Source organism: Xenopus laevis, chromosome 2L (assembly GCF_017654675.1).
Source record: "Xenopus laevis strain J_2021 chromosome 2L, Xenopus_laevis_v10.1, whole genome shotgun sequence".
NCBI classification, from domain to species: Eukaryota; Metazoa; Chordata; class Amphibia; order Anura; family Pipidae; genus Xenopus; species Xenopus laevis.
In genome coordinates, this window is record NC_054373.1 from 65,981,067 (window position 1) to 65,993,634 (window position 12,568).

The 12,568-nt window shown below is 38.3% G+C and overlaps 1 protein-coding gene across 2 annotated transcripts in view; it reads right to left on the bottom strand.

Moving 5' to 3' along the window:
- ikbke.L (inhibitor of nuclear factor kappa B kinase subunit epsilon L homeolog) overlaps positions 1–12,568 on the bottom strand; it is a 34,626-nt gene that overhangs the window by 1,385 nt on the left and 20,673 nt on the right. For both annotated transcript variants that reach the window (XM_018245337.2, NM_001096361.1), the window contains 8 exon segments: positions 8,140–8,218; positions 6,890–6,999; positions 6,171–6,247; positions 4,302–4,341; positions 4,109–4,210; positions 3,919–4,015; positions 1,321–1,424; positions 494–565 (listed from right to left, as the gene is read on the bottom strand). In XM_018245337.2, coding sequence (XP_018100826.1) covers positions 494–565; positions 1,321–1,424; positions 3,919–4,015; positions 4,109–4,210; positions 4,302–4,341; positions 6,171–6,247; positions 6,890–6,999; positions 8,140–8,218 — 681 coding nt within the window.

Below are 12,568 nucleotides of genomic sequence, written 5' to 3' on the forward strand. Positions count from 1 at the left end.
CTTTTATTTACACAATAAACAGAGACAGCTTTAATATACAACAATAGGGATGAACAAATTTTTTCTTGCAGTCCTGACCATGTCTACTTTTTTGTAAATCCACTCTAGAATTCATCATACAAATTGTTTCACCAGGAAAAAAAACAGAGACTGTTGCGCTGCAAAGAAAATGCTTCACTAATATCCACCCCTTGCCTTCTGCCTGTTTATCTAAGGAGCTGTCTGGCGCAGGTGTGGAAAAATTGGAGCCTTTTTTTTTCCTATGAAGAGCAGTTGTATCATACTGTAGAGAGGTTTCTCTAACAAGATTGGGCAATGTAAATGCTATGGTAGAGCTAAAAATGCCTTTGCCACAATGTTACTTCGCCTACTCATTGTGTCCAATGCATTTCGGTGAAATTATGAGGTTTCACTACATTATCGTTGATGCAAAAGGCCATCATCAGTTTGAAGAAAACACTGCTCTAGAGCACAGATATTAAGACACTCTTACCTCTCTATAACACTATTGTTTTGTTCTAGCTCACAAGATACTGTTTTCATCTGATCTCTTAGCTTCAGCATCCTATAATAAACAGATTTAGAAAGTACAAATGTAATCAACGGTGGTAATATGGTAGAGTTTACTGTTCAGTAAAATTTATCCAAATTCTTCTCAGTCAAATCTGCTCTTGAATATGTCAGTGAAGAAGCTGAATAGCAGCCTTGCACAATATTCTTCCTATTAGGAATGTACAGAATCCAGGATTCGGTTCCAGATTTGCATATGCAAATTAGGGGCAGGGAGGGAAATTGCGTGACTTTTTGTCACAAAACAAGGAAGTAAAACATGCTTTCCTCTTCCCACCCCTAATTTGCATATGCAAATAAAAAAAAAAAACAGTAATCATCTAAGGAGTTTTGTACTGTATGATACTGTAATGACTCATGCAGATGAGTTTCTTACATAGGAATGCCAGTCCAGGGTACAAAGTCATTGAGTCATTGGGTTACCTAGAAAATTAGTTTTTTCCTCCTTTAAATGACAATATGTGCCTATGATAATGATCGTCATCAACAATTTGATGAACCTACAGTATATTGTAAAGTTCTAAGAATTACAATTTCATAAAACTCAAATTTTCAAAATAAAATTAGGGTGGAGTTCCCTTTAATTGAATTAAAAAAATATTTCTCTACTTTCTTTCTTTTTTATTATATTACACAGTAAAAATTATTTATGGTTATGTACCTTACATTATGACACCACCATATTCATGTAATTGAAATACGTTTATGACATTTCTGAAAAATCTTCATTTTATTCAGTCACAGACTCACCTTAATGTCAGGTCTTCCTTGTCCTGATTACGGCATGAAGAAAGAGGGCTGTGATTTGGTTGCACTGGCATTTGTTGAATCCTCAGGGCCAGATTGTCTACAGTCTAGAACAGGCAGGGACAGAGGCCGGTGAATATCAGCAACCACACATAACATAGGCATTATTTAATCCCTAGGATAACCATTGTCATACAAACTGGTGAGCAGAAATACTACCTGCAGTGAACACTAATGCATACAAACCATATAATAGTGTCAGTCATATACAATACTATTTTGAGTAGATACAATAATAGCTGTTTTCTATTTTTTTTTACAAGTTTTTAATAATATTGAATATTGAAATATTGCAAACACTATGCGATGCAAGTATATGGAAAATGTGGGTTCCTTATTAAAAATGTTAGCAAGATCATTTTGTCATAATAGTTAGGATACAAGGCAGATTCTATATGACTTATTAAATCTTCTACCTTCAGTGCAAGGGGTTCTACCTAGTGATGGGCGAATTTGCGCCGGCGGCCCGTTTTTTCAACGCCGGCTCCCGTTTTTGACGCCGGCGCCCATTTTTGGCGCCGGCGTCCATTTTTTTGAAAAAAAATTGTTGACGCGAATTTTCGCGGCCGTTTTGCGAATTTATTCGCTGGTGGCGAAACGCGCAAATTCGCAGCGAATTCGCGCCTGGCGAATAAATTCGCCCATCACTAGTTCTACCATTTCAAGGTGACCCTGAACACAGTATTATAAGTATTGGTATAGAGGACATGTTTGTGACTTGCTGCTAGAAGTACAGTATATGGGCATGGCAAAAACAATTCCAATAAATTCACAATTGCATAAAAGGCCTTGTGGGGCACTGTTGCGTAAAGTGACATTGTCTAATGTATTCACAATAGAGGGCTATGTGCTCTTCTGTAAAAAAGTGTGATCAACACCAAAGGAGCTAGGTATCTCTGTAACTGTATTTAAAATGTCAGAATATATGTATGTAGGAACAGATACGCTAATGCAGAAACTGTGCTGCTACATTGTTTATTTAACACTACATATTTCGAGCTGTGGGCACTTTTTAAAGTGTTACATAATGTTCGTAACACTTGAGAAAGAGTCCACAGCTCTAAACAGTTTCTGCATTAGCGTATCTGTTCCTACATATATTTATTCTGGCACCGCAACCTTCGTTTATTGAGGACATAACGTTTAGGAATAAGATACCAGCATGAATAAATCTTCACAACCTGGTCCAGCACTTTACGCACTATTGTATTTAAAATGTGTAAACCCCCTCTTATGTACCTGCATTAAAAGTCATTAATCACTTGCCTGAATACAAGAGCATTAAAGGGTGTGGTAGAGTGACTGAGGAATTGGTTAAAAATGTGTGTTTTTACTTTGATTTCTCCCCAGTAGAAGATGTAGGCACCAGGAAGGGTGTTAATAAACAGAGAAGAGTTTCTCTGTTTAAAGGTTTTGATGGCCAGGTCCTGGAGGATGGATTATTCTGGAAGGAACAGGCAGGCAAGCCAGGTACTCTGATCCAGTAGTCCAACTCATGGATTAGAGCTCAGTTTCCACAGGAAAGCTGTCCTGTGGAAAGGTATTTAGTTCTAGTGAGCCTGTAAGGAAGCTCTCTCAGAGCAGGGCATAGAGCAGGAAGGAAGGCTGGGAGTGCAGCCTGCCACTGTAAGGTGCAGAGAGAGCCGAGGCCAAGTGAAAGAGAATAGGTCTGACTAAGTCTGAGTGAGGACCTGAGTGAAAAGCCAGGAGGCTGAGCAATTCCCCAGAGGAATCATGAGTACAGGGGTGACCTCAACTTATGTGTTTTCTTACTAGTAGTCCACAAGGGGCCAGGTTTAGTAAGGGAACTCTTCATATGGGTGAAGGTAGTACCCAGTGGGCAGGATTTATTTTTATGAATTGTGTTTTGTATCCTTAAACGGTCACCCCTGTGTGTAAATAAACTGCTTTAACGTGAAGAAAGTATCTGTTGTGGGTCCCGCAAGCTTATTTACTTAAATTTGAATTAATCTCATATTTTATTTATATAAAACCACGACAAAACTGTTTGGTTAATGACCGATTTTAGTGCAATCCAATCAATCCATCAAATTATTATGATGTTAGTGGGAATCATACGATCGTACATCTAACGATTTTTCGTCCGACATCTGTCAGAAAATTGATCGGCCAGGTTTAAAAATTTTCATCGGTCACAGTGAAATCTATCTATGTTTGCAGGGCCAAGCAGGCAGCTACCCTCAGTTTTCCTGGCTTCAACTAGACAATATCGCTTGAAATAATCTTTTTAGTTGATGGACAAATCGTACATTTAAACAATCGTTTCAAGATAATCTTGGTCTCACGATAACGAAAAGACCTTTTAAAAATCTTTACATCTATGGCCAGCTTTAGTCTCCCTCACAAAACTTATCTCTATAGCCTAGCTCAGAGTAAAAGAGATTCGTTTGAAGAAAACAAAACAAGATTGCATTGGACTTCCCATCAAATTATTTATAATAAATACAACATGAATTAATCATGTTGCTTGTGAATGCTTCCCTAGATGAGGATGCCACACATAGTGATAAGTTACTGTACATTGCTGACAGAGTCCTGATATTTTTGTAGATCCAGGAGACTTCCACCAATGTATTCATTCACCAGGTCCACATGCTTCTGGATGTCAGCAAAGGTGCTGCAAGGAATCAAAGCAGGTGGACTTCAATATCAAATCAAAGTAACTTTTGCATAGTTATGTTATGTATTTGTCCAGAATTTCTGCATTTACCTCATCCTGGTGGTGTGTTTGTCTAGTGCTGCCTGGTATTTCTGCACAACCCCATCCTGAAAGATTGACAGAACTTTCTTTGCCAGATTTCCCAGATTAACTCTGAATACACAAAACAAGGACATGATATATGGTTTAAGAATCACATTTTTAGATGAGCAATTGGTTGTAATAAGCTAAACTTATAACTCACTTATCTAGTTTGTGAATTTGCTCCTCGTTGTAACCAAGCCCTAATAGGAGAAACAATTACACATAAGACAATGTTCCAAGTAAAGATAATCAATTTAGCAAAGTGTAATGGTCCTGATTTAACATGAGCATGTTTATTTAGTACATGTGCACAAGGCTGTTGCTTGCTTCTCACATTCAAAAGCTCTGTGTATCTTAAGTTGTACCCTCTTTTTTACCCCAACACAGGGTGTAAGTGTGCATGCACACTTAAGATACACAGTTGTTGGTTATAGGAAGCAACACAGAATCCTTATGCAGTAATTAATTCATTCATTCATTCATTAACAGCAAAGGTTCCTAAACTATGGGGCTCTCCCACCAGGGACTCAGAGTAACAACTGGGAAAACAGGGTTTCAGCCTGAAGGCCTCTTAGCATGTGATTTGGGGAGAATAATTATTCACTTTTCTGGAGGACCAGTCAGAAGGTCAGTTAGGGTTATATTTTGAGTGATTAGTTGACATAGGCATTCTAGAAGTGTAGCCAAAAGATTTTGCAATGTTTTTGTATAACTGTAAAGTTATTAATGGTTAAGGACCTGTACAATATGTTGGACAAGGGGGCTTAAGTTTGCTACTTGTCTAGTAACCATAGCAACCAATCAGGTAGCATCAGCTGTTTGAAAACAAACGTCTCATTAGTTGCTACCGTTTACTAGATATGGGTTTTATTCAATGGCTAATAGTGATGAGCGAATTTCCAGCCATGAATTTGTGGCAAATTTCCGCATTTCACAATCTGCAAATTTTTTTACCAAAACGATGGCAAAAATTTTCTGAGGAAAAATATTCTGCAACAAAAAAGTTGCAGAGACAAAAATGTTGCAAAGACAAAAAAGTCGCCATAAGGTAAACACCCATTGACTTTAATGCATTTAGACAAAAAATCTGCCATAAAAAAAAACACCCATTGACTTTAATGCATTTGGACAAAAAAGTCGCAGAGACAAAAAAAGGTGCCACAAGAAAAACTCCCATTGACTTTAATTAATTTGGAGCAAGAAAAATTGTTGCACGCGTAAAAAATTGTTGCTCCCATTGACTTCAGTGTGTTTTGCGAATATCGCAGATTCACACATCACTAATGGCTAATCAATATTTATTGCAATTGTGATCAGTGTATACTTTGTAATTTTGGATTACTGAAGGATCAGTAGACAATAGGAAGATCTGAAGATTATAATCTAACTCTTGTTAACCATTGGCAGGTCATAATAAAAGGATGTCAATTTTGTCACAGTTAAATGTTTTCTTACGTTCCTAACTGCAATTTTTGACATTGCTGGTGTCATTTATTGGAATATATATATATATATATATATATATATATATATATATATATATATATATATATATATATATATACAGTAATTGTTATGTAGTTGCACTCTACAAACCGAGTCTGTGACCTGGGTGACAAATATGTAAATCAAAAGTTAAAAAAACGTCACACTTAGGGCTTGTATGGTATGCAAAAAGGACCAGGACCTTCATCAGGAATAGTGGTTCCATGTAGATTCACGACTCTGTTTATAATAGTCAACTATAATATTCAACTATATATTTTTCTTCTGGGTACATTTTGACTTTTTCAGGTAAAGATGGCTCTATACCTCTTAGCCTTTTGGTATTTCAAAGTGTTTTGTACTGTTTCTTCATCTTTTATTTTTAGTCATTTCCAAAATACTTCACTACATTCAAGTGTTTTTTTTTTTGTCGTTAATATGGGGGAGGGAAAAGCTGACCACCACATTAAATATCTGTGCAGTTATTGCATTATTAAATGTTTTTGTATTTTGCTTGCTGCTAATGGATGTTTTAATTACATACGTGACTGCTGCTTTCTTTTCTTGAATTGACTGAATATCAGTTGCATTTTTTGCAGACAAAATTCCATCCGGTTAATGCTGTAATATAATAATTATTCTTTAGTCACAGTAAAAAAGTCTGACTGAACCACACCACATCCCGCTGGTGATTTACATATTAGCGGGCGGGAGGCAGTTTGGGGAGCCATTGGTTCTTACAGGTTACTGGTGAAGAGAAAATACTCCTAGGTTGTTAAGGGAAGATACCCCCTGAGTCAAATGTAAATCTCTCCAAATACTCTCCAAATACTCAAAAGTCCATTTAAGTAGGGGTGGAAGCATCTTGCATTTTTTTTAGTAGTAATACATTATGTCTTTTCATTAGCATAATGCAAGACCTTTTATTTCAGCCCACCTACCATTGTACAATTCTAAATATCTAAAGGCCTGGCCCCAGTTGTGCCAGATTTTATTATGAAATAATAGAGAAACTATTCAGTTCTCACTTAGTACATTTTCCATTAAACTTTGGACCTATGGCAAAATTTGTTTTTTAAATTCCCCCAAATCACACAAGCAATTTAAAAGCCAGTCACTGATTGTTCACCTTATCAACTTTAAACAGAGGGGGAAAAAGAAGGAGAAAAAAAAGGCAGATATCAGCCCCGTGTGGCACAAGCCATCATAGCATACAGGAAAACAAACAGAGCCATCTATCTTTCTTGCAATTAAAACACTCACCTTGTATCTAACTGAATCTGGTCCTGGTTTTGGCTTACTTCCAACAACATAAATCCCAACATTTTCTGTTTTTCCACAATGTGAGAACAACTGGACAAGGTATGGCCAAACTGTAATAACATTAATATTATATTATATAAAATGTATTTCATAAATTATAAACTTTTTCCACTTTACAGGCTTTTCAGTAGGGATGCACAGAATCTGGGATTTGGTTCAGGGTTTGGGCTTTTTCAAAAGGAATCCAGAAAATTTCATGAGAGGCATAAGCCTTAATGTATCATTAGGATAAGCTTACCGCTTTCCCAGTTGGGTCCGGGTGCACATGCCCCAGACCTTCAGCAGGGGAGTACTTAACAACACATCACATTAGGCAGGCACCAATCCGGAACATCCAACGAAAGTAGATTCCAAGAGCCAAAAATTATATATAAAATATAATACTTTATTTTATATCACATCTATAAAACATCTATAAAAGAAGCGTAACGCCTGATGCATTTCGTGTCACAAGGACACTTAATCATAGGCTCTATGATTAAGCCTATGATTAAGTGTCCTTGTGACATGAAACGCGTCAGGCGTTACTCTTCTTTTATAGATGTGATGTAAAATAAAGTATTATATTTTATATATCATTTTTGGCTTTTGGAATCTACTTTCGTTGGATGGTCCGGATTGGTGCCTGCCTAATGTGATGTGTTGTGAAGTACTTTTTCAAAAGGATTCAGATTTTGGCCAATCCAAGTGCCTGGTTGAACCGAATCCAAATCCTAAAAATCATGTGACTTTTCATCAAACAGACAAAGATGTTAATTTTTTTTTAACAATGCACTGCAGTACAGTTCTCTTTAACCATTCCTTGCCCTGATTTGCATATGCGAATTAGGATTCAGATTCAGTCCAGCATTCGTCTGACTCTTTCATGGAGGATCTGGGATTCAACCCAATCCCTACTTTTCAGCCACAAACTGTTGGACTACATCTCTTATCTTCTGGCAGTCAACAGCTGATGTGACAGAACTGCATAATATCATGGAATAATGTCAGAAAGAGATTGTCTACTTTTTACAGGTGGTAATTTAAAATTTGCTTAAAAACTAGTAATTGATTTGTATGGGTTACATTGTCAAGGACAAATCATGTGTTGATATTATGTTTGGGAAGTCTGTGTGTAATAAATAATATGTGTGTATATGTGGGGAACCACCAAAAATCTCATAGCATTTATTGCACCAATTTAAACTCACAGACTGAAGCTGCCTGCGGCACTCCACTAGATCTGGGAACTCTGGAAAATCTGGATTCCTACTGTTGACTGAATTATACCTGTGAAGTAAAAAGAAATATGCAGTGATTCATTTTATAGTGATATAGAGTGAGTGGGGGCTCAGAGTGTGTTCTAATGAAGTGGTTTGCAGAGAAACAGGAAAACAGTAAGCACCTTCCTTGTTTGTTCTCCACACCCAGTGACCTCAGAACCCACCCATTTCACCATAGCACATCTGGCTGAACAGGGAATGCCCCTCTAGTGAACAGGCATATATACACATATATACATCTGGAGACAACGCAAATGGTTGCCTAAGAGATTTTAATAGCCATTTTCTATCAAAACAGTTGAACAGCACTATAAATAAATGTATAATTATCATACATGCCAAAACACAGTCTAACAATGGTTACAATAGTTACTAACACATTTACATCATGCCCAATTGTTAAATTAAAAAAAAATGGGGATGAATGTATCACTATAATTGTACCAATTGTATCACAGAACAATATCTATAAAAACATGTATTTATGATACCATATTGTATAGGCTTATAAGCCTGACTGCCAGGAATATTTTCGAACCTAATACTTTTGTCAGTTTGTCAGAATGTGTTGGACTACTTTGAACTGAGTAGTAATTCACTTGATTCTATTGGGTGGTACTGCTTGGTGCCACTCACTCACTTATGTGTAACTTTGCACTCTGATGCAAATTCCATACTATCTCTCCAGTGAGACACCTGCTCTCATTTTAGGGGACTTCAACATCCCCATTGACAACTCTGCTTCTGCTGCCACCTCTAAACTTCTCTCTCAAACAGCTTCTTTTGGTCTCTCTCAGTGGATCGACTCACCTGCCCACATCGAGGGCCATGCTCTTGACCTTATATTCTGCCACTCATGCTGCCCATCCAACTTAATTAACTCTCCCTACCCTCTGTCTGACCATCATCTACTCTCCTTTCAGATACTGCTTTCACCTGCACCTTCACAACCATCTCTCTCTACCCACACGTACAGAAACCTTAATGCCTTTGAACCACAACAATTATCAACAGTATCAGCACAATCCATATCTCATATTAATACTCTCTCCTGTCCCAATATGGCAGCTTCTCTCTACAACGATGCCCTTTCAACAGCACTTGACTCCCTTGCAACTTCTACCACCCGTCACAGCCGGCCAGCTAAACCCCAACCCTGGCACACTAGTGTAACACGGTACCTCAGAAGATGTAGTAGATCAGCTGAGCGACGGTGGAGAAAGTCACGAACTGATCCTGACTTCATCCACTTCAAATTCATGCTCTCCTGCTATAACCGAGCTCTATCATTAGCCAAAGAACAATACTTCTCTTATCTAATATCTACTATGTCCTCCAAACCACAGCAGCTGTTTGCCACATTTAACTCACTCCTATGCCCCCCTCCACCTCCTCCACCTATTAATGTTACCACCCAAGACCTTGCTCATTTCTTTAATGAAAAAATCGATCTCATTAGGCTGAGCATACCGTCCGCCAACAATCTCAGACCAGCGTGCTGTCCACTCACATCTACTTTGCACTCCTTCACCCCTGCAACTCTAGATGAAGTTAGCAAACTTCTAGCCAGCTCAAAACCCACCACCTGCTCCCTTGACCCCATACCCTCTTGCCTTCTCCACCCAATCTCTGATACACTCTCTCCTGCACTTACCCACCTATTCAATCTTTCACTCTCTACTGGTACCTTTCCATCATTATACAAACAAGCACTAATCACTCCTATCCTCAAAAAACCTTCCCTTGATCCCAGCTCTCCCACTAACTATCGACCGGTCTCCCTTCTTCCATTCGCATCCAAATTACTAGAAAGGCTTGTTTACAAACGCCTGATCCAGCATCTCACTAACAACTCCCTCCTCGACCCCTTGCAATCTGGCTTCCGCCCATCACACTCGACTGAAACTGCACTCACCAAAGTAACCAATGATCTTCTATTGGCAAAGTCTAAAGGTCATTATTCCATTCTAATCCTTCTAGATCTCTCTGCAGCCTTTGACACAGTTGACCACACACTCCTCCTTGACATTCTACACTCATCTGGCATTCAGGACACTGCTCTTTCATGGTTTACATCTTATCTGTCTGACCGTTCCTTTAAAGTTTCCTTCTCTAACTCTACTTCTACTACTTTCCCACTCTCTGTTGGAGTTCCTCAAGGCTCTGTTCTTGGCCCCCTGCTGTTCTCGCTCTATACAACTTCACTAGGAAAACTCATTCAGTCATTTGGACTTCAGTATCACCTTTATGCTGATGACACCCAACTCTACTTGTCTACTCCTGATCTTTCTAATTCTGTCCTTTCCCAAGTCACAGACTGTCTCTCTGCTGTCTCCTCCTGGATGTCACAGCGCCACCTGAAACTGAACCTTTCTAAAACAGAACTCATTATATTTCCTCCAAGATCTTCCCCTGTCCCTCAGATATCACTCACCGTAAACAACACCACCTTTCATTCCACCACACAGGCACGCTGCCTAGGAGTCATCTTAGACTCTCATCTGTCTTCTTCACCACACATTCAAACACTTGCAAAATCTTGCCGTATTCAACTGCGCAACATTGCTCGAATACGACCCTATCTCAGTTCAGAATCAACTAAAACACTGATTCAGTCTCTCATCATCTCCCGCCTTGATTACTGCAATTTACTCCTCACAGGTATTCCAACAAATCACCTTTCACAACTCCAATCTATTCTAAACGCGGCCTCTAGACTCATTCATCTAGCTTGCCGCTCAACATCAGCTGCTCCCATATGTATGTCCCTTCACTGGCTCCCAATCTCTTCTAGAATCAAATTCAAATTACTTACACTCACATTCAAGGCCCTTAATAATGAAACCCCTCCCTATATTTCATCTCTAATCTCCAAATACACTCCTTCACGAAACCTACGCTCTGCTTCTGATCTTCGCCTCACTTCTCCTCTGGTCACTTCTGCCCATTCTCGTCTACAAGACTTCTCTCTGGCTTCTGCTTTTCTCTGGAACTCTCTGCCACAAGCTGTCAGACGTTCTCCTTCCTTCCAAACTTTTAAGCGCTCAGGTTTCCGGATAATGGATCCCATACCTTGTAATATGCTGTATTTTTTTTTCTTAATTTCTTTTGCTTGAAGGTGTTTTGCATCTGGTTTTCTCAATTGCATTGATACTGATGGCAGTATTGCAATTCCTTCACATATTAATCAATGCAAACAAATAGCAACAACTATAAAAGAAACAGTCTTACCTATACCTATCAGTCCAAATGATTATATATGAATATTAAGCTTTAAATGAAATCTTCAAGTTCACTGAAATATACCTGATCCCTAACACACTGCAAGTATATTAAACAGGTGTTTTGGGGGCCTTTTCTCTCCTACTTTGTGGACCCCAAATGCTTCTTGCAAATCTCACTCACATAAATGTCACTCTGAACCTGTTCTGACACTGTTCTCATGCTGTTTTCTTTAAGGGGAACTATCTCGAAAATGAAAATTTAATATAAGCTTCAGCATATTTAAATAAGAAGTTTTATATAATATAATAAATGAAATATTCTGTACCAATTCTGAAATATCTTCACTATCCCTCTCTCAGAAACTGTTTCTCTTTAATCTCACTTCATGCAGGAGTTGGGTGTCAGATATTCATTGACAGTTAGATCCAATATATCTTACAGGGGGGTTCATTTTATTAAAGTCACTAGAAATCTTAAAACAGCAGAAATGATCCGTATAAAATTAGGCAAAATTTAAATTAAAAATTGTAAATAACTTTGTATACACCTTATAATATAAACCTTCTTCTGTATTGTTCATGCAGCCTCCTTTTGGACTCTTACAAAATTTTACCTGTGAGTTTGACAATCATGCTATCAATGGACCTAGTCTATGTGACCTTTCTAGTGGGTCTTCCTTACGTATTTTTCTCATTTTTTTATTATTAGGTTTCCTATACTGCCCCTTTCTGGCTTGTCATTGAAAATGCTATCTGGTTGTTGAGGTCACTGACCCTGATAACCTTAGAATCTATAAAGGTTCAATTGTACCATTATTCTTTTTTATTGCTTATCTTTCTGTTTAGCCCCGCTGCTATTCAACACATAGAGCATTAGCACTAGATGATTACACAGCTTTCTGCATGTCTTGGAGACATGGATGTATTTTACTAGCATTGGAACCCATCCCACCTTTTTACCCATAAAGAAGATCACCACACCAGAGGCCACCCCTTCAGACTAGATGAAAAAAACTTTCATTTAAAGCAACGTAGGTTCTCACAGTGAGGACAGTGAGGTTATGGAATGCCCTGCGAGGTGATGCTGTGATGGCTGATTCTGTTAATGCTTTTAAGAGTGGCTTGGATGATTT